This window comes from Lutra lutra, chromosome 6, assembly GCF_902655055.1.
Source record: "Lutra lutra chromosome 6, mLutLut1.2, whole genome shotgun sequence".
NCBI classification, from domain to species: Eukaryota; Metazoa; Chordata; class Mammalia; order Carnivora; family Mustelidae; genus Lutra; species Lutra lutra.
Window position 1 is genome coordinate 90,092,674 of NC_062283.1, and position 23,397 is coordinate 90,116,070.

The 23,397-nt window shown below is 35.8% G+C and overlaps 1 protein-coding gene across 5 annotated transcripts in view; it reads right to left on the reverse strand.

Moving 5' to 3' along the window:
• The window catches only part of REPS1 (RALBP1 associated Eps domain containing 1), an 85,004-nt gene that overhangs the window by 16,081 nt on the left and 45,526 nt on the right, over positions 1-23,397 (reverse strand). For 2 of the 5 annotated variants that reach the window (XM_047733659.1, XM_047733658.1), the window contains exons 5-10: positions 23,119-23,249; positions 22,445-22,607; positions 22,099-22,162; positions 20,679-20,833; positions 8,820-8,941; positions 5,383-5,463 (exon numbers count right to left, since the gene is read on the reverse strand). In XM_047733659.1, the coding sequence (XP_047589615.1) occupies positions 5,383-5,463; positions 8,820-8,941; positions 20,679-20,833; positions 22,099-22,162; positions 22,445-22,607; positions 23,119-23,249 (716 nt within the window). The remainder of the gene's footprint in view (positions 1-5,382; positions 5,464-8,819; positions 8,942-20,678; positions 20,834-22,098; positions 22,163-22,444; positions 22,608-23,118; positions 23,250-23,397) is intronic. The other 3 variants (XM_047733663.1, XM_047733661.1, XM_047733660.1) reach the window with 2 other exon arrangements.

The following is a 23,397-nucleotide window of genomic DNA, read 5'->3' on the forward strand; positions in this document are numbered from 1 at the left end:
TACAGAGCTATTTAAAACTTCCACAATGGCATCCATTTTTAAAGAGGCATAAGTAAATCCTCCTCTTTAACATTCCAGTATTTTTCTTAAACCTTTTCATGACTGAAATATATCTGATATTCCTTAACTTCGTGAGTGGCAAGTCTAGTTAGGGGATTAAGGAAACTGGTAGTAGAGACTTTCTGAAAAGAATGCAAACAGCAAAGTAAGAAGAGAGGACGAAGATATAAGCCTCTCAGAAAGAGAACAAAACGAGAAAGGTGCTCCTGGGGCCACATGTAGGCCTGGTCCTGGGAGCTGAGACCCACCGGGGAGGAACAGAATAGGATCGAGCATTTGCCTTAACAGCAAGAGACCAGTACTGGTAAGGGGCTCAGCTCCTTCTGTGTGGTGTCAGTTCATATTTTGTATATGGTGCAGCTAAGGACCAGAACTTGAGATCCTTAAGTTCTGAGTATCTAGTTAGGAGTTATGTTTATGATTCAGTGTGAAGGATAATGACTTTTCAGTTTAAGTCAGACACTATTTTTGATTGAAAGTACCAGGTAACACAAAGCCTCTGCTAGAGGAAGTTCCATTCTAGCATACTGTCTCGTATTTGACAAGTCTCCCTGGCTTACTGTCATAATCTCTACATTCAATCAATTTATAACAAATTCTTTGTTGCAATTATACTGATAGATCCATTCACAGTAATTTTCTGCCCCCACACCAGCAAGATTGTGGACAGAGCTCTGACATTTCCCCTACAACTCTAAAATTAGAAAGATGAATATTATAGTTAGAAAGATGAATATGATAGCTGGACAAAAGTTTAGATTTCTCACAAAATAATGAGTTACTTTCAGGAAAATATTTTTAACAATACACTTAAGATGTTCTTTGTTGTAGTTATGGTTATAAAAAAACACAGCTTTAGGAATAACTACTACTTTCTTAACTCACAATTTTAGTGGCAGAAATAAATGCCATAAGAATCAGAATTTAGCCTTATAAGGCAAGATCAAAGGAAAAAGAAATGGTAATTCATGAGTCAATAAATTCTTATTCCAAAACCCAAACAAGCTAGGAAAAAACATGCAAAAAAATTTTAGTAGATGTTTTAATTAGCAATATTCATCTAATATATGTTCTCTGGGTGTATAAAATCAGATTTATAAAACTTTTAACAGTTGGAACTATGAAGTAACCTATTCATATATTTCCAGTACAATACATGGAAGGCATGATAATGACTCCAAGAAAAGAAAATCGTAACTGTTCCTGCCATCCTCTAAATAATCTGCATGTTTCTGTGTCTGCACATCAATTCTGTATCACATACTTCAGCCATGCTACCACTGGCTGCTGTGCGCCTGCGACAGTTCTAGTCCAGCAGGTCTGGCTGCCAGCAGGACACCGAAATTCCTTGCAGGGCTCTTCACAGATGACAGGCCTAACCTCCAGCTAGCATATATATCAGAAGCTCCGTCCGTGATTGCTATTTGCAGGATAGAGAGTTCTATCACTCTAAGCACTTCGACATTCAAATGAAGAACTATGAATGCCGATATGCTTCTGTGTCCTGAGCCATCAAATGCTCCAAATTAGCATCCTCTAATTTAAAAATAGAGAAAAAAGTATAAAGACTGACTAGCAGGCTCTGCCCAGTTTCTTCTACCTATTCAAATCACCTCATCAACTTTAGGAAACCCATTCCTAATCACTCATGGCACATTTATGTCATATATTTGGGCACCTGATTTTATGTATACTTTATTGAATTCATTATGCTCATATATTGTATTTTCTATTTGTCTTAAATCCCATTATCTTGCCCGAGTCTCATTTCTGTGTCACTCATTCTCTTGCTCTCTCTTGACCCTTCGCATTGTTGCCTGAGTGATCTTTCCCAACTGCCTCTTTCTCATCCCCATCTTGTCATGGTACTCCTGGCGGGCTCCTCATGCCTATGAGATTAAGTTCAGATCCTTGGTCTATCACACAAAGATCTTTCCAGTCTGGTTTCAACCACACTTAGCCCTGTCATCCCCCCATTGACATGTCTCCTCTATACTTCCAGCACACTCGACAGATCCTGCCTGTGATATTCTCTCTGCTTGTAATGCACTTGTCCACTTCTGTCAATTTATAGTTTCTTTCAAAACTCAGCATACAAACATAACCTCTTTTGTGAAAACTTTCCCAAATACACTGGGCTAAGTGAGCCCATAGTTCTCTGTGGCTGAACAACCTTGTTCACAGCTATGTATAATTATCAAAATGAGCTATATTATAACCACCAACTTATCATGATTAAGCTGTGGTCTACTTAAGAGTGGAATTTTTTGGGGGCACCTGGGTGGCTCACTTGTTAAGCATCTGCCTTCAGCTCAGGTCATGATCCCAGGGTCCTGAGATCAGGCCCCACATCAGGCTCTCTGCTCAGTGGGAAGCCTGCTTCTTCCTCTCCCACTCCCCCTGCTTGTGTTTCCCTCTCTCGCTCACTGTATCTCTCTCTGTCAAATAATAAATAAAATCTTTAAAAAAAAAAAGAGTGGAATTTTTTTGACATTTTTATACTCCTAGAGAATATCATAGGCACCCAGAAGAGGGCTCTACCAAACCAGGTGAGTTAGCTGGCCATAATCAGTAATCAAACGAACTTCCTTTTTATACCCTGAATTACTCAGAAGTTCTATAGCACTCAAGATCAGGCATAAATCATAGCAAAGACTAGTGCACTACACTTCTTATCAGTCTAGAATTTAGCAGCAGAAGCAGATTCTACCAGAGGCTATTAATGATAAGCAGTTCAACAAAATCAATCAAGTTTCTAGAAATAAGGTATCAGAAGCTTAATTTCATTACAATTCTGGGAGCCTATTTTTGTATGTGAGATCCCTGCACTGTGTGATACAGAGTTTGTATGTGAAATCCCTGCACTGTGTGATACAGATGTCTCTAAGTGCTACAGAGAAGTGTGGGGCTTTTCATAGACTTCCACTTAACTGAGCAAATGGCTAATTACCAAATTTTAGCTTTTTAAAAACATTCCATTACATATTTTCAACAGTGTAAGGTATGTAAATTCATATTAGAACTGCTGTGGCACTTTTCTTTAGGTGATTCTCTTCTAATGTGTATGGACCTTATTTACTCACAATTATTTACAGAAGACTTGCAAAGGATCATTTGGGATTATGGGTATAGGCTGTGCTCTGTAGAAAGCACTTTGCCAGGTAAGTATCAAATAAAGGATAAGAACTTAGATCCTCAATGAGATCAAGCATTCTCCTAATGGCAAGTTTAAAGTAATATCACTAGTTGGGGAACAACGTTAAGATTTAAGTTTATCACCATAAAAGAAAAAAGATATTTCTAGGTACCAGATTATAAATATTTAAGACTGCCAACTTTATCAAGTTTAGAGATCTAAATTCAGGTTTAAAATAGCAATTAACCAGGGCACCTGGGTGGCTCAGTGGGTTAAAGCCTCTGCCTTCGGCTCAGGTTATGATCCCAGGGTTCTGGGATCAAGTCCTGCATTGGGCTCTCTGCTCAGCAGGGAGCCTGCTTCCCTTCCTCTCTCTCTGCCTACTTGTGATCTCTCTCTGTGTGTCAAATAAATAAAATCTTTAAAAAAAATAAATAAAATAAAATAGCAATTAACCATTTTTAATTTCCTACAGCTTCCTGCCACACTACAGATGACAAAAGAAAGTACTGAGCCACATAACTTTAAACATTAGAGCTAGAATTCATAAATTTGGGTATTTTTTCTAAGAGGTTACAAGAACATCATTATGATGAAGTCAATATTTCCTGGCACTTCCTGCCAGTTACAGATCAGTTTATTCTGTCTCTGAGTTCTAGGTTTTTATATATATTATTCTTTCCTGGCCTGACCAAAAAAATCATAATACCATGAATGTTTATTTTCACCATCTCTTAAGGGTTGGAGAATAAAATAGAACAGTTCTGTATTCCTACATTAAACCTGCCTTTCCAATAAAGCATTTTTATTAAGTATTTTAAATAAAATTAACTTGACTATGTAAGTATGAGATAATATGGAGAAATAAACCTTAGAGCAAAGGTAAACTTTCTTTTAGTTTATAACCCCTGTCACTTCCCAAGAGACCTTAATTAAAACTGCTAATAAGAAGCAGAAATCATGTTTTGCTTTTTTATTCCTCCTTAAGTTTCAGGTTGAAACCAAACATTAATGCCCTCAAAATAGCAATGAGAAAAGCAAAGGGCACAGATGATCTACATATTAATTAATAAACTATGAAACAGACACTTAAAACACTTCCATACTTAATCTGTTTGAAATCACTGTAACAGCATCCTATTTCAGACTTAACTCTTTAAAATTATAAAGCAAAGATAAGATCCATTAATTTAAACTACTGAGGATGAACTATCTTTACATGCCATTTCTCCCAAATCCACATCAAATAAGGTGTTACTATATTTGATTCAAAATTGATGGCTCTTTGATCAGAAACATCTCAAAAGATGTCCCTTTCTCTGTATCTTTTCACTCAACTCATTAAAAAAAAAATCCTATCCTTACTCTCTTCTTTCCTTCCTACTTCCTTTTTTCTTTTGAAAGGTGACTATTAGTATGTCCCCCTCTTTAAGAGAAAAAAATAAAAATAAAAGGAAAAGGAGGAGTAAAGAGTGAGAAGAATGATTAACAGCTAAGGTTTTAAAGATTTCAAATAATTTGAGGGACAGGTAAGGTCTATATGAAATTAATTCTGTGGGGACAGCATTTATTCTTCAAATCAGGATGTGAACTTTGTAGCATTTTCAGAGCAACACAGTGAGCCACAGGAAGACAAGACAGAGGCTCCCTTGCACAATGGGAATCTGTGACCAACAACTCTGTATTTTTTTTGCTGAACTTGATTCTCTTTAACAGAACTCAACATACTAGTTAAGTCAAAGCCATTCTAACTGGACTGTTAAAATGAAAGATGACATTGCATATTTACATACAAAGTACATATTACATGATGTGTAAGCATACAAATAAAATAGTATTTACTAAGGGTCACTGCACTGAGATACACAGTATATGTTTACTAGAACATAACACTTAACTGGCAAATGAAAACAAGGTCAGCTAAATCAATTTTCACAAAATGCTTCCTTAGACACATATACTAGGTTTTAAAAACACCCAGTTTTCTCTCATCAAAATAACTAGAAAATACAAAAAATGTGATTTAAAAAAATCTTTCCACCATTAAGCACACAAAAATTGAAAGCCTGCCATTATTTCCCTCTAAGCACTCCACTCAATCATGCATATCAGCTAAAAACCATAATGAATGGAAATTTGGGTTAATAAAATTAATTTCAAACAAGCAAGCTAAGTGATTGACTTACAGGATCAGCTGGTGCAATGTTAGAATCAAATTGGGTCAGAGTTTGTGAGCTTGAAGAGCGTTCACTAAATGTCTCCCACTGCTGAACAGACAGAGGAGAGACAAGTCAGCATGATGAGAAAGATGGAGTAAAAGATCATTGGAGAAGATTTAGCAAAGTAATTCAGAGGTTGCACTGCAAGTTGTGTTTCAGAGGCCTGACAAAATTCTGTAATTTCTATTTTTCCATAAACATTTTATTCTTATCTATGCTGGGTCATCTTATAATGTAAGGTGAGCAGCTTCACATCAAATGTCTAATAACAATTTATCACAATCTCAATGGAAGAGATTCCAAGTCTCACAGAGTTAAAACTCAAAACATAATATAGGAACAGAGTCTAGGTGGTATAAATGGCAACAAAGTAAAAATGTAAAGGAGTTTGTCTTGACTAAAGAAAGAATTACTTCAAATCCTTCTTTCAAAGTTCTAATGTTAATGGATCAATTTGGTGACGCTAATGAATCCTGTGTACCAAAGTTTTGGTCAAAACAAAGCAAGTCAGTGTGACTTGCCAGTGCGACCCCTGAAAGATGATTCTATTATGGACGTGCACATATTTTATACATGTGTCTAGATATTTAATAAAATATAATTGAGATAAATGATTTTTGGAATTAATCTATGTTTGAGCTTATGCCAACCTGCAGCAAGTCAGCCCCTGCCATAAGCACTGCGCACAGGGCCATGCTGGACCACAAGACAGAGCTGCCAGTCGGGCGCCATCCCCACCCCATGCCAGAAAAATCAGAATGCGGCCACAATGAGAGCAAATCAAGCATTGGAGTACGTGTTACATAGAAAAGATGGATTTTGATATGAAATATTACCCCTCTAAAAGAGGTACACACACAAATAGCATACCTCTTAAAACAGGTGGAGTGATAAGTCAATATTAATTTTAGTAAGTTCCATTTGTTTTGAAGATCTCAGTAATAAAATAGCATAATATTTTTATATTGAGACTGAATTAAAATTATCATTAAAATTTGCTTAAGAATTATCAGTTATCCTCTAAAGAAGGAAAAACATCTACACATATACAATATATACATACAAATGTTTACACACAGACACACCTACTCTAGTAACCAAAATCCTTTCTATAATTCAGTATGGAAAAGTATACATTTTTATGCTTCAAAGTTCTACTTACTATTTAAAATAGTGATATTCAATTTGAGAAGACATGTAGAAATTAAATATTAGCAAATGTGTTGCTGAAAATTATTTACAAAAATAGATAATAAAATTTTCAACAACCTAATCCTGATGCATTCAAAGTGATTCTTAAAGAAAGCCCACAATAATTCACTTTTATCATGATGTTAGTGTAGTTTCCTCAGTAATTATTGTTGCAGGGGTAATGAAGGAATTTAAAAAATCCTAATTATCTAATTGTGGAGAAAAATTTAGATGTAGAAGATTTTTGCCCAAGAAAAGGCACTACCTGTCCTATTTGGTAACACGAAGTGCTACTTGGTTTTGTAAGACTGTATATGTAAGTTTCCTGGAGAGCAGAACCACCCTGATCTTTGTAACTTTAGTATAATGGCTCAGAACACAGGCTCTACAACCAGACTACTGTAATCCTAGTATGCTGTATGACCTTAGGCAAGTTATTTAACCTGTGTGTCAGTTTTACCATCTGTAACATGAGATTAATAATGCCTAGATCATAGACTGTGGATGTAAGAGTTAATACACGTAGAGAGCTTTCTGAGCAGAGCTGACACATCAGAAGTGCTCCATAGATGTTAGGGATTATTATTAGTGTTACCCAGTGCCTCCTTCAGATTCGCAGGTGCTGAGTAAGTATTTGCTGAGAGAGTATTAGTGCTTTGTGGTAGAAAGTTAAAACAGATAATTTAAATTCCATATTGTAAGTAGGTATCTTTTATAAGCATTATTGTTGGAAGGACTCAAAATTAATGTTAGTTTTATTAACATTCTGGTTTTCCACATGTAGTAAAAAAAAATATGACATTCATGATCTTTTTAGCAAATACTACAAAATGAAACTTGCTAGGAATATTTAAGGGAAAATGCAACTACTGGAATCAGAATTTGGAAGGGACTCCATTCCTAGGCTTGACGATCACATCACAATTTTACCTAGAATGAAGATGGGCTTTAGAATTGAGTTGCTTCTTAGAGAGTTGCTTTTATTTATGAACTGGTACCAAGGGAATATAAACATTTTTAATCTGATAGTACTTTTAAAAAATGACAAATGAATAAATGCAGCAAAAATTAGTGATCTCGAGAAAATTGATCCTACTCTCTATAAAGCCTCAGTACTAGTAAATTCTTCTAAGGCTTAACTCCTCCCTCTAAAAAAAATACTTAAACGGCTGTTTTATAATACATGTGTTATAATGTCTGATCACCAGTATCTGTGATCATGTCCTAAAGCAGCAGTTAAGTATTTTAAACTGGCCAGTTACTTCTCTGCTTTTCAACTGTCCAAAATTAACTAGTGTCACTTTAATCCAGTGCTTTTCAGCCTTTAAAATACATGGAAAGTATAGAAAGCTTAGACTCTTTTTCTTGAAAGTCAACAAACTTTTAGATTTGTAGCACTATGACGGTGATATTAAAAACTCTAAGGAAAAAATTAACTTGTTCACAAAGAAAACTACCCTAACAGCCAGGAACAGTTTTCAATAGGAGCTCTACAGAGCACTAAGGTTTAACAGCCTGGGGGCCTCAGACAATCTCTTTCTAATCAGAGGGGCCCTACTTCTATTGTTTTCTATAAAGGAATTACAAAGTGATAAGGGAGCAATTCCATTTTGCAGGCTGTGCCTAGTCTTACAGGACTTTTCTTTAACCACTGCATTTAACAGTGAAATCATTTCCATTTTGTATTGCATAAAACTGAATTATTATAAATAGCCTGGGTTGTAGAAAGTGCACTTTTCACGTGGAAAGCTGGATTAGCAACTTCTCACATACCACTTCCAAAGCTAAGATTCCAAATATATTAATTATCACATACTTTGCTACAGGAATGAGAAGGCAGTGTGATATGGTGGGCGCCACAGCTGACTGAATGTCAAAGGATCTGTGTTTAAACCTTAGCTCTAGTCCCTCACTGGCTATGAGATATTTTGGCCAAGATATCCACCCCTTTGTTGACTTCATGCGTCTGCCCCATCTAACTCACAAGGTTTTAGCAGTAATGAGTGGTGGAAACCAAACGATAATATTTATTATGAAAAAGTACTTTGAAAACCTCAGTCACGTAATTATAAACATTTATCACAGTCATAACTGGGTATGTTCTCTCAATTGTGCATGCACACCAAAAGAGCTATATGCTGAAATTACTCTGTCTGGAACTTCTTACCTTAAAACAGTTTAAGTTAGTAAAAGAAAAGGGAAGCTCTGCTAACCTCACTGCTCTGATTCAACTCAGGCCAAGTCTGGTTTAGTGACGGCATTGATGGAGACTTGCTTGGAGGTGCTTCTGCAGGAGAGCCTGAATAACCTACCTCACCTGGCTGATCCCCAACATCTGCAATTGAAAAATAGAGAAATTCTCTATAAACAATATATTTTAGTTTAGGAATATGTACTTATAAAAGAAAACCTAACAGAAGATTTTCACGAGTAGTAATTTATAGTCTAACTTCCCTTTCCTTATTATGTTCCCCAAATAAACATTTTAACAACGTCATGTAATACTTATTCTCTACTTGAAACCATAGCTTTCCATGAAAATAAAATATAGTTAGGCATAAATAGAAAAAAAAAAAAGTGTTATACATAACAATAACGCAATAGGGCACATGCTTTGAATCATTTTCTAATAATCTTATAACGGTTCCCAAAGTGTATTTCATAGAATATTAATCATTAAAGTGCTTTAAAAAATTAGGCTTTCTCAAATAAAATCTTGAAAAAAAAATTAGGCTTTCTGTTCAAATAAATGTGGGGATATTCTAATTTCCTGATGGACCTTCCCCCCATGCATATCTATATATCAAAGACTTGTAATGTCCTACAGCGAATAAATAAATTTTATTTAAATCAGGTTTTTCCCAAACACAGACCTTTTTTATCAAATGAAATTCCTCCATATTCCCTTGGAATATAATTTGGGAACTGCTGATTTATAACTAATTCACTCACATTTTCTCTACAAATCTCTGTTACCAAAAAGCAACATCTATTGGCAAGGCAGACAGCAAAAGGAAAGAAAGAGTCCTAGGCGTGGGCAAAGAGCAAAGTGAATGAGCCAACTTTTATCACTACAATTACATTACAATGTACAAACAGAAGGAATTTCAATGGCAACTGAATTCTGAATCCAATCTTCCCAAATTTTACAATTTATGGAAATCACATAAATTGCCAAATTAATGGTGAATGCCTAATCTGCTGAGAACTTGTATCAAAAATAAGGTTCTAATATCTGTCACTATCCCACTGTTTGACCATGAGCAAGTTGAATAAAACAGCACCTGAGTTTCTCCATCAGAAAACGACATTTGCCATTAAATGTTAGCACTGTACTTTAAATTCCTAAACAGAGAGCCATATAATAATTTAGCAGTGTAAAGGTTTTTACCTTTCTATTCATTAGTAAATTCTTTACATTTTAGTACTTAACACATACTAGGATCTAATACATACTATGCACTCAAGTATTTATCTGAGTTCCTTTCAGGTTCTCTTTCATTTTAAATTCATTCTTCTTTACTGTTATTTTCCTAAAAAACAACAACAACAACAACAACAACAACAAAAACAAAAACAAAAACTACCTATTATTTGAAAAAGTTCTCAAAATTTCTTTGCCCTATTTGTGTTACATGTCTATCTCAAAATACTTTCCCCATCTACTTATCCTGAAATGACTTCTTTATAGTCCCATCAAACTGAGAGTTCTAATTTGCAGAATAGCATCATATCTTGAAAAATTTTTGTTTTCCTATCAAACTGAGAGTTCTAATTTACAGAAAGGTATCATATCTTGATAAATTTTTGTTTTCTAAGATCAAGAATAATTGCTTTTTTTTCCCTTAATTCTATCCCTTTCTCAGTAAATGCATCAGAGTGGTACGGAACCAACACTTCCGATAACAGTCAATGAAGACTCAAAGCTCTTAGAGAAAGACTAATGAAAAAGTTATGATAAATAGCAGCAGAAAATCCCTCGTTGGAGTAGCTTGTGGTTTTTAGTGTAAATGACAATTATGGATTTTTTTTTTCTATGATAACCAGTGGAAAGGAAGTTAAGAAAAGGAAGATAATGGCTATAAATTTGACTATGTTAACTGAAAGTGAAATGAAGGTGGTACATGAAGAAATGTCTGAAAGAGAGCCCCCAAAGCAGGTATTCATATGAAGAAAAATAGAATTAAAATAGTATTACCTACACAGAAAGATTAATTTTCAAAAGAACCTACTTAAAGTCAGACTATATCAATTAAGCTTTAAATGTCACCTTAGGGCAAACTGGGGCTGCAGTTTGGATTCCAGACCTTTCTCCTGTCAGTCTTTCACTTACAAATCTAGGATCGGACTGTACCCCATCCCCACCTCATGGCAGTTACAATTTGGGGTAGACTGGAAATCTGATTCACTGGGTACAAAGTTGCAGTGGGTCCAGCCTCATGAGGGTGAGGAGTAAAATACTCACCCAAGTAATTACACATCATCGTTATTCTAAGAGTTATTTTCCTAGAGTAGCAGTGCTCAAACTGTGGTCCACGAACTCCTGGGTGTCCCTAACACTCTTTTGGGGGTGGGGGGTCCTGAAAAGTCAGAGTGGTTTTTGTAATGATAATAATGCTTTTTTTCTGTGTTGGCACCTACAATGAGGATGCAAAAGCAATGGTAGGTAAAACTGCTGGCTTATCAGCAAGAATCAAGGCAGTGGCACCAAAATATTAGTCATTATATTCTTTACTCCCACACATTCTAGTTAAAATAAACAAACATGCATGGCAACTTCACTGAAGAATGCTCAAAACTATCACAGTAAAAATTATTTTTATCAAACCTCAACTCTGAAAACACATCCTCTTAGTACTTTGTACGGCAAAAAGAGGAAATACATATAAAGCACTCTGCTTTGCATCAAGGATTACAGTTGTCTCAAGGAAAGGTACTTGTGTGATTCAGCTGTCAGCTGAACAGGCTACTTTTTTCATGGAACACCACTTTTCCTGAAAGAACAGCTGATAAACTATAATTATTCAGATTTGGGTATTAGGCAGGCATTTTCTCAAAAATGAATTTAGTGAGCTTGACATTTCAAGGAAACCAACTGTCTTCAGTACTTGTTATAAATGACAAAGCTTGAGCTTTCAGCAAAAATAAGAATTTTGGAAAATGTGTGTCCATGTCCATACTCTCAAGAGCTTCCTAATCCTTCTTTGAGAAGATTGGTTAAATTAACAAATATGCTTTTTTGATATAATAAAACATCCCAACGTTTCAAAGATTTGTATAATTCAATGAACTGATATTTTACAATCAATGCACTTGTTACAAAATCATGCAATGGGGTAAAAGATTCATTCAAAGTGTATTCAAAGTGTAAGACAGACCTATGGATTTTAATGTAACAGTACAAACAACTCATTAGTGTGATTTCAGCTTTCGCAATGCAATCAACCTTTAAGAAATTATCATCTGCTGAGTTTGGGGGTAATACCAAAGAATATCTGTAATTATCTGAAAACAGTCCTCCATTTTACCATGGAGGCCACATTTCCTTCACATACCAGAAAATGGCAACCCTTTTCTACAGAGGGCCAGAAAGTAAATATTTTAGGCTTTGCAGGCTACGAACATGGTCTCTGTTGCAAATATTCAATTGCTGCAGTGCAAAAGCAGTCATCGATAATTCGGGAAGGAATGAGACTGGTTTGTGTTCCAGTAAAATTTCATCTACAGAAACTAAAATTTGAATTTCATAGAATTTTAATGTGTCATAAAATATTGTTTTTCCCCCAGTGATTAAGAACAACACACTACCACTACCCCATTTGTGGGCTACAAAGGGGACTGGATTTGGTCCTCAGCACATAGTTTGCCAATTTCTGATACACGTCAAACAAAATACCGCATCTAACAGACTGAACGCAGAAACAAGTATGAGAATCTAGCTGTCTTCTATTAAGCGAGATATTAAAGAGAATTGCAAAGATGTAAAACAATATCACCCCATTTATAATGACTTTTTAAAAATTTTTAAAAATTTTAAAAATTTTGGAGAATACAGTTATTTTTCTAAAAATATCTGTCAATACATAAAAGGCTTACTATTATTATTTTAAAATAAAGGATGAAATTTATCAGTTTTAATTTCTAATACAGTAACTATTTTTTTATATAGGGTAATTATTGATAGAGCTAATCCATGTAAAAAGAGGCTCTTCCTGGTCCACGATAATTTTTAAGAATGTAAAAGGGTCCTAAGACTAAAAGTTCGAAAATTCACTGTCCTAGAAACTCCAAAAATTATTTCTGGAATAAATTCACAAAATTACACATTGCTTCTTTCCTGCTTCATATACAGAACAACAAATGGTCGTAGAAAAAGAGCAAATTACCTAAGTTCTAGAAAGGATATATCCTAATACTCATGAGTCCGAGGAGAAGAATCAGGTGCGTAAATAAACTTGCACCTCCTTCAACTTGGCTCCCTATAAACTCCAAGAAAGAGCTTCCTGCCCACCCACAGAAGTTAGTCTTTGAGACTGTATCCTTACGGAGGCAGGGGTGTAGTTTTACTCTTACCTGATGCAGTGTTCCAACCTAGCCTCCTGCTGGAACACTGTGTCAACCCTGCCTCCCTCCTGACGGTTCTGCTCTGCCCCTGACATCATCAGAGCATCAGGGCTGAAAAAGAAGAGCATGAGCCTAAATTATTTGTTAAGGCAAACCCCGAAAGGGCTTTTATGTAAAAAGTATCTCCATGTATGAAAGTGTGTCTGGAAGATACAACGCAGTGTGATCACACTGACATACTGTCGATCTACATTTAAAGTTAGAAATGTGGGCACCTGGGTGGCTCAGTCAGTTAAGCGGCTGCCTTTGGCTCAGGTTATGATCCCAGGGTCCTGGGATCAAGCCCTGCCATCAGGCTCCTTGCTCAGTGTAGAACCTGCTTCTCCCTCTCTCTCTGCCTACTTGTGCTATCTCTCTGTCAAATGAATGAATGAATGAATGAATGAATAAATAAATCTTAAAAAAACTTTCCATTAAAAAAATAATGTTAGAAATGATAATATTAAAAGAGCGCAAACTGCATTTTTAAGATCATACTATAAAATAAAAATACCGTCAGTGATTTTCATCCTTCTAGCCTCCAAACATTCTGAAGTTGCCAGATTCAGTTTAGTACAGTGTACCAGCTGAACCACCTCTTTCTTAAAGAGCATCAGTTCTATTCTAGGTTTTTCTCAGTAATACACTCAACATGCTAGTACTGTTTCAAAAATGACTGCAGGCTGGGCGCCTGGGTGGCTCAGTTGGTTAAACAACTGCTATCGGCTCAGATCATGATCCCAGAATCTCAGGATCGAGTCCCGCATTAGGCTCCCAGCGCCACACGGAGACTGCTTCTCCCTCTGACCTTCTCCCCTCTCGTTCTCTCAAATAAATAAAGAAAATCTTAAAAAAAAAAAAAGAAAAAGAAAATGACTGCCAGCTATTATTAATCTTATAGAAATATATACACTCCCTAAAGTCTTACGGTTTAAAACTTATTTTGCTTTCAAGTAGCCAAATAAATCTAGGAAGAATTCTTCAATCACAAAGCCTCAAGTTAAGCTGCAAACTCATTTACTAGCTTTATAAAAGCAAAAGCAACTACATTTTTTTTAAAAAGATTTATTTATTTGACAGGCAGAGATCACAAGTAGGCAGAGAGGCAGGCAGAGAAAGAGGGGGAAGCAGGCTCCTCACTGAGCAGAGAGCCTGTTGTGGGGCTCGATCCCAGGACCCCAGGATCATGACCCGAGCCAAAGGCAGAGGCCCTCACCCACTGAGCCACCCAGACGCCCCACAACTACATGTTTTATTTGAAATGTGAATACTATGCTGACCTTAAAAAGTTCTTATATAAAAAATAAACAGATTTGGACAAATTTTAAGTCTTCAAGGAAAACTACTAATGGTACCTTCTTCATTCACATTTAAAACATAGTGATAAGCAGGGGTGCTTGGGGGGCTCAGTCAATTAAGCATCTGCCTTTGGCTCAGTGATCTCAGGGTCCTGAGACTGAGGCCTGGGTCGGGCTCCCTGTTTAGTGGGGAGTCAAGCACTACCTCTTCCTCTGCCCTCCACCCTCATGCTTGCTCTCTCTCTCACTTGCTCTTTCTCATGCACTTGCTCTCTGTTTCTCTCTCAAATAAATCATTAAAAAAAAAAAAAAAAGATTGGGATATGCAATGAAAATGCAAAAGAAATTAAAGAATTTTAAGATATGCTTTGTTTTGAATGGTGTCATATCCATCAAAAAACTACATTCTATTTGAAAATTTAATTTTAATTTTCAACAGTCCACAAAACGGAAACTTATTCAGTAAGCAGAACTCGATATAGTCTATGTAGAAGTTTCTCAGTTTTTTCCCCAAGGGATTTTTTTTTTTTTAAAGTGAAGGTAAAAATGTGTGTAACAAGGTTTGAAAGAAACAAAAGTCACCCAAAATCCCAATTAAATTGTAGCCTACTGTTTTTTTTTGGGGGGGGGGGGCACAACTGGTCAGCATTTTATAGGCGCTACTATTTGACTCAGTTACTATACTTTAAAGATTATTACCTACAGCTAGGAGGCTCTCATTATCCAAATACAGCTAAAAATGAAGAAGCCCACTTAATGTTAATCCACTTAAGATAATTAGAATTTCATGATGAAAAATATCAATTAGTTATTGTTTTCAAAACTTACAGAGAACATTGTAAAAATGAGTATAAAGACCGAAGAATAAAAGATGTTACAATTCTGGGGTGTAATCTAGTGGCACAATTAATAAAAACATGAATTCAATCAGTAAGCATTTATGGAGGGCCTGTACATAAGCACAGTAAATAAAGATACAGTATTGAGCAAGATGACAAAGCTCCCATTTATTTCCATGGAGTCCTCTTTCTAACAGAGGAAGATAGATGTCCTTCACTTTGCTTTTGAGTTTTGCAGCACAATTGTAAAGAAAAAATACAGAATTTTTCCTTTAAAAAAAAAAAATTAAAAGTATCAGTAATTATTCCCAAGGACTATTATGAATCCCCTGATAGGTAAATCATAATCTTTTAAAGCCCCTATTGGGTCATCCTTGTAGAAATTTTCTCCTTCAAATATTATCTAGTCTTATTAATGTCTTCACCAGGAATTTGAGGAGTTCTAATTATTTTGACCAGTTTCATTAAATGGTACATTTTCGCCAATATCTGTAACTGTCCTGATTTGTCAGCTACAACATCTGGAAAGAAATGACACCAGCATTAAGAACATGTGTAGGGGTGATGCATGGAGAGGGGGTGCTTGAAGCAATTCCTTAAGTGTAAAGTTGGTGATGAATACTTGCAGTGCATATTTTCATGATTTTTCCTCTGCAACTAAAGGTACTTGGGAGAGTGAATTTTCCAAAATAAAGATTTAGAATGGTTTATACAAAATAAAGATATATGTACTTTTTTTTTTTTAAACAGCACAGTTTTAAAGGTAAAGTCAAGAAACTACCCAAAAATCCATCACTAAGACACGGGTTAAATTAAGGTGCATCTATATTATGGAATACATGGTATGATAAGGAATGTGACATCCCTGTATGTGACAAAGTATAAAGATGTTCAGCACTATTAAAAAAAAATCAAGGATGTACAGTGTGATTGTACTTGGTGAAAACAGTTATCTCCATGTGTTATTTGTGTTGGCTTTTCTATGCTAAAAGTTTCTGGATGAACAGAAAACTCAACAGTGATTTTAGCACAAGTTAGTCTCAAGTATGGATTTTTGGTAAACTATTCATAAAAAGTCTGTGGCTTTTAACAATATTCCTATCAGAAAGCTTGCAAGGAGTTTTGGGACCCACATTATATACCGTATCAGCAACAATGAAACATGCTCCAACTTACTATGTGAAGGAGTGATGACGGAGGAAGAGACGGAACAGGGAACAACTCCTCTCCCGCTCTGAGCATCTCAAGCAGATATTGCTGATTTGCTCGTGAGTACTGGGTTATAAAGACAGGAAGGAGTTTTAAAAACAAATGGCTGGGCTATGTAGTCATGTCAAACATGGGAGCGCCTACCTAAATACGCAGTTTGTACCCTGTTAGGTGCTGAAACGTAACGAACAAGACTGATTCAGTTACTACCCACTTGGATCCTCCAGGCTAGTTTGAGAGAAAGAGATTTACCAAATAATCACAAAAGCTGTGTGTCAAATAGCAACTGTGCTCCAAAGCAGAATCTCTGTGAACTGAGTTGAAGTGTACAGCATCTAAGTATGTTTGGTTTTGTCCTTTTAAGATATAGCGTGTTGTGGCAGATTAGCAGGTCACTCTGTTTTTTTAAGTAGATAACCATTCTTAGAAGATGAACATTCTTTCTTGAAATAACAGCTTCAGAAAGGTGTTTCCTTAGATGAATTTTGGTATGCTCTCTCTCTCTTTTTTTTTTTTTGGTAAGACAATAAAAACAAAGTCTCCCTTTGTATTTACTCTAGCTGCCAAATTCAGTGCTGATCTTAAATATTAAATATTTCAATGCAGGCCCAAATAAGCACTCTACCTACGCTCATTAGTTGTTCTGTTTTATCGGCTATTTAATCCTATGAACCTGGTCAAATAATTTTCGAAAAATTATAAATGTCCCCAAGCCATGTTTGCATGCCTACAGAAAGCCTAATCTGGTTACTTCAAGTGGCTGTAACTCAAGTCACTCAAGTCACCACTAGTCACTATTTATTTTTTGATAAGTTATTTAAATTGCCAATACAGAATACCTGCAGAGCTAATATTTTAGTATGTCCCAACATCACAAACTTATAGTAACAGTTATATTTCAAAGATGGGATATAAAAATATACTACTTTAAAAAGTGGCACACTTAACATTAATTCACTCAATAATTTAAAAGTGCTATGTCCTTAGGATACTACAATGAGTATGATGCATTTCCTGTTTTTTTTTAAGGGGCTCAGTGAGGTAGTAGAAAGAGGAAAAAAAGAACAAGATTCAGTGTGATGTGTGCCATAATAAGCAGCATGTAAGTGATGTTGCGAGAGATCACAGAAAACAGAAGGTAACATTTGCCTGTCAGTCAGAAAGCCTCCTGTAATAAATTCTCAGATCAGCCAAAAGAAACCGTTTGGGTATGTCCCTTTTAGTGTCTAAACTTCTAACGTGAACTTCTAAAAACACAGCTATTTTAAATTACTTTTGTGGATACTGATGGATCCACAGTGTCACGCAATAATTTCTATACTCAAAGGACTTTGTGGACTGTGAACCTCAGCCTTATCAGAGGTAGGTAAAAAAAGATTAATCAGTTTCTCCCACCCCAAAATTAACAGAATTCTAAATTTATCATTTGTAAGTAGGCAAAGCAGATCTGAATTTAATATTGTGTAGTCAAATGTTTATAATAAATTCGATCAGAAAACCACATAATACTGTGTTGGAATGGGAAAAAATTATCTGATCTTCGGAAACCTTTAAAAAGTTAAAATTAGAGCAACAGTGTACAGATAAATGCAGGCCAAAAAACCCATGTTTCTTGGCTAAACAGATTTAACAGATGTTAAAAAAAAAAAAAAAAAAAGAATGCCCATAAAAGAAATTCTTCAATCATGAGCCCTAAAATTCAGTCTGTAGACCAAGTTTACGAAGAACCAGAATTTATTTAAATTAAAAACAAAAAACAATGGGGGGCCTAGGTGGCTCAGTCAGTTAAAAAGTGTCTGGTTTGGCTCAGGTCACTATCTTAGTTAGGGATCTGGGACAGACCCCTGGAGCCCAGGCCTCCAGCTCCCTGTTCAGCAGGGAGTCTGCTTCTGCCTCTCCCTCTGCCCCTCCCTCCCCAACTCATGCTCTTTCATTCTCTTTCTCAAATAAATGAAATCTTTAAAAACAAAACAAAACAAATACCACTGACTACATGCAATAGCCAGATTTACCAATCTGAATGCAACAGATAACAGGTTCAGACAAGTCTCTAGAGAATAACGTAACAGAATAAACTTGACTTATTTTCTTGTATTTGTATGCTATCAGTTTTCAAAGAATTAATGTCACAGAAAATTTCCAAATACAAGGCCCAATTTTTAAAACGATACACCAAGTAGAAACTACTAAATTTCTTCCCCCTTTGGCTACTATCAAATAAGCTAGACACAATTCTTTTCATTCATTTCTTAATTGGGTAAATCAAAGTACTGTGAAGCAAAATTACTGACAAAAATACTTAGCTCTTAGCTCAAATTAGAGGATACCTAATAACTACCTGAAATGATTGGGAAAATCCTAGGATTCTCCTAAGATAATGTTCTAAAAAACATAAAATCAATGCTAAAGTTTGTAATCAATTTATTCAGTGATAAAAGGTCAGTGTACAATTCAGGTCCTGAAACATGAATGGCATCAAATCCACATTTCAGGTGGAGAAACAGAAGGAAAAAACAGAGTAAGTGGTCAGAACTTGCCCAGGGTCACAGGAATAACTGGCAAAACTAGAAGCAGACTCAGATTCCTAACACCAAGGATACTGTTCTCTTTGTGACATTCATAACATGCATATGATTCCTTCTATATGATTTAGGCAATAAGGTCAGATCATGTGTCTTTGTGGGTTAAACAGACACTGCCTAATAGATGAAGGCCCTTTTGAGAGCCAAATTCTGTTTTAATTTTTCTTTTAAAAGTATAAAATTCCTTCCATCATAACATCCAAAAAAAAACTGACATAAGAAAACTGAAAACGGTAATTTTTAATTAGGCTCATTAAGAATTTAACGTTAAGATTTCCTTTATTCATTCTGAATTTTACTCATTTCTTTACCCTTTAAAAGTTCTGCTTCCTTTTAAAGAAAGTTACCAGTTAATATGGGCATTTACAAGAGCATTCTTGTAAACATGGTAACAAAAATAGCACTATCTATAATCAAACACAAAATTCCCAGATTTCTTTAGTCAGAAGAAAAGAGTTGGGCTTTTGAAAGGAAAATGCTTGCACACTGCATCGGTCTTATGATAAACCAGGCATAGTCCTTCAACGAATTAAGATGCATTCAATGGAAAAACGTTGATAATGCAGACAGGCTACCTCGCCCACCCCAGACAATATATAATGCAATTATAGGTGGCAAACAACCAGATACTGTGAAATGCTCTCCAAATCTCAGGAAGTCAAAAGTTAAACCGAAATAGTGGCATATATTATTTGTCTCTTTAAAACTGACTAAACAGGGATGCCTGAGTGGCTCAGTCAGTTAAGCATCTGTCTTCCTCTCAGGTCATGGTCCCAGATTCTGGAACTGAGTCCTGCATCAGGCTCCCTACTCAGCCAAGAGCCTGCTTTGCCCTCTGCCTGCCACTTCCCTTGCTTGTGCTCTGTCTCTCTCTCTCTGACCAATAAATAAAATCTTTTAAAAAATAAATAAAACCTATTAAAACTGACTAAATAAACCATTAATCCAAGTTCAGCCTATAGAGCACATTCGAATGGCAAACCTACTTACTCTTAATGAAATGTCTATGTTCTTAAGTTTTTTTTTTTCTTTCGTTTTAAGATTTTATTTATTTGATGGAGACACAGTGAGAGGGGGAACACAAGCAGGGGGAGTGGTAGAGGGAGAAGCAGGCTTCCCTCCAAGCAGGGAGCCCGATTCGGGGCTCGATCCCAAGACCCTGGGATCATGACCTGAGCTGAAGGCAGATGCTTAACGACTGAGCCACCCAGGCACCCCTGCGCTCTTATGTTTTAACAACTATCTTGATTTTGCTTTAAGAATTGTGTTGAGGCGTCTGGATAGCTCAGTTGGTTGAACATCTGACTCCTGGTTTTGGTTCAGGTCATGATCTTGGGGTCATGGGACTGGCCCTAAATGGGCTTTGTGGTCAGCACAGAATCTGCTTGAGATTCTCCCCTTCCCCCTACTTGCACACTCACTCTCTCTCTCACTCTGTCTTGCAAATAAATAAATAAATAAAATCTTAAAAAAGGAAAAAAAGAATCAAGTGCTATGTTTATCAAGGCCTGTAACCAGGTACCTTCAGCTCCCAATCTTACCTGCTGAGTCCTCCAAATCAATCAGTTTGGGCATTAGGCTTTCAGGGAGTTTTTCTGGTAAGTCATAGCCGTTCTTCCTAGCAACTACCAGATGAAAAGCAGCACAAAACTCATCCAGTGTCAATGCTCCATCTTTATCAAAATCTGAAAGTTCCCTAGAAGACAAACTTACTATAAATATAATCATCTGCTTTGGATCCCTTTACGTCTCAAAAAGAAGCAAAAGAAACCCTTTTCCAGAAAAAGTACAAAAAAAAAATTTAAAAATCCCATAGATGGGAAGAAGTATAAAAAAGAGAATACAGAAAACTGACTGCAAAATGTAGGCAGTGGGCATATGGACATTCAAGGCACAATTCCTTAAACTTTTCTGAATACTTGAAATTCTTATAATAAAATGCTACAAACAGCTTAAATAAGTAAAACCACCAAAAAATAAACTTTAATCCATATGCATTTTTAAGTAACAGGATTTAGTTTAAAGGCAGGTCTATTTAATAAGTCACTGAAAATTTAAAAACCTTCATTTTTATTGTTATCAAAGGTACATGTATCCACCTTAAAGCATCCAAAAGAATTACAAGGCTTGATATTAAAAAACAAAAACAAAAACACCGCCCCCACCATTCTTCCACTTTCTAGATGCAGAAGCAACCACTTTTGTATTTAACAAGTAACACTAGAAATAGCATGTATACGTTGCTAGTTCTTGATTTTTCAGTTTAGGCATTATCCATCTTCCTTCTACTATAGCACTCTATGCTACTAAAAACCCTACTAATGAAATAATTTAAAGTAGAAATAACATTTATGTTTATCTGAGAATTGTTTTTTAAAAGTAATTTGTGATTATAATTTGTTTAGACTGACTAATTCCAACTACATAGCAGCTATCCAAAGACTTAGCTGGGATTTAAGTGGGAGCTAAGCACTGTTCTTAAGCTCATGACTTGGGATAGGTATAGGTATAGCTAATAGTATGAATAATACATAATAGGTATAAGCTTGTTAAAAACCAGATGGGCTACATATAACCATGGATGAACCAATTAGCTTTTATTCCAAGCATTATGCTAGCAACAAGAAACAGCAGATACAACTTAAAGAATTTGAGCACTTTTTAATGAACCACTGTACTGGCATCACTTATTTCTTTTCTCCCATCCAAGTACTAACCAGGCCCGACCCTGCTTAGCTTCCGAGATCAGACGAGATCGGGCGCGTTCAGGGTGGTATGGCCGTAGACACTTATTTCTTTTCCAGAGAGTGAGACAAAAGCTGATCATTACTGAGTTCTTCGAGAACATATTCTTGAAAAGGTTACTCTAATAGTTTATTTTTTAAGGTCTGAAAATCTACTTGCTGGAAGCTCCTCTGAAACAACCCATATTACAGAACTGATGTGAAATACCACACTTACCAAATGTGAGAAAGTTCAAGAATAGGAAGTTTTGATTTTGTAAAAAACTCTTTAGCTGCAGATCCTGAAATATTAAAACAGTGTTGTTTAATGTTATGCTGAACTTACACACCCAAGAATAAAATGTGAGGTTAAGAGTCTTAAGACTTTTATCACTGTGGCAAAAGGTAGGAAACTTAACATGTGTGTATGTCATGTTTTTTTTCTCCAGTGATTATAAACTCTTTAGATAAACAATTTGAGAATTATCATTTATAATCTCTGACCAATAAAACCATGCCTTTGAAATTATGAAATTGAGACTCTGTCCTGTCCCATCCAGAAGAATTTGTTTTTAACAACTCACCTGGAATAAATCCGTTTAGATCAGGCTGAATGGTTTTAAACTGATTTACATAATACTGTCTTTGTTCATCTGTTATTTTCCAGGGATCATCATAACTACTGGATTGCCTACGAATTTCATTGGCAGTTGTAGCTGATGCTACAGTTCGTACTGTTGTCTGGTCCTGTAATGAAACATTTATTTCCTCAGTACAATATCTATCTATATAATTATATGGACCAAGATTGCTAGGTTATTTATCTTTGAAATTAAAACTTACTTTTTGTGGATGTTTAAAATATAAGAAGTCTTCACAAAGTCATCACCAAACCACATATTTGTTATAATCAGGTTACTGAATGTTTCTGCACAATGATTATATAAGTGCGTAAAATGACAGCAGTGTGTAAGCAACAGAAAGTTATGAAAAATGTGCTAAGAAAGCCAAGCAAATATATTCCTAGGCGCAGAAAACTTTCAAAACTTCGTTGAATAATTAGAAAGAAAATCAGCCAAAACTTATATTGAAACATTCCACTGCTAACAGACTAAGACACAGAGCAGAGTTCCGTGTTCTATAAAGAGTGAACCTGTATTTACAAAATTTGCAATAGCAAAATATATATTAAAAAAAATGACTGTAGCAATACTCTGAATGAAGCAAACAAAAATGCAATACCAATAAAATGTCACACCTGGACAGAAGCAGGATGCATGGTTAAAAGAGTACTGGTTGGTGGAGTATCTGCAAAACTGACCCAAGTTTCTTGCGGTGGAGGTGGAGGTGGAGAGTGCCCCGACCACACTGCGTCAGCAGCAGCAGAACCTGGAAAGAGAAGGGTACACATGCTGGCTCACTTCTAGAGAAAAAAACAGTTACCAGGTTTGTACTATAACTCCTCATACACATATTATAAATGTTTTCTTTCAAACTCTAACTTTGAAGAAATGTTAATGATTTCCAAAGTGAATGT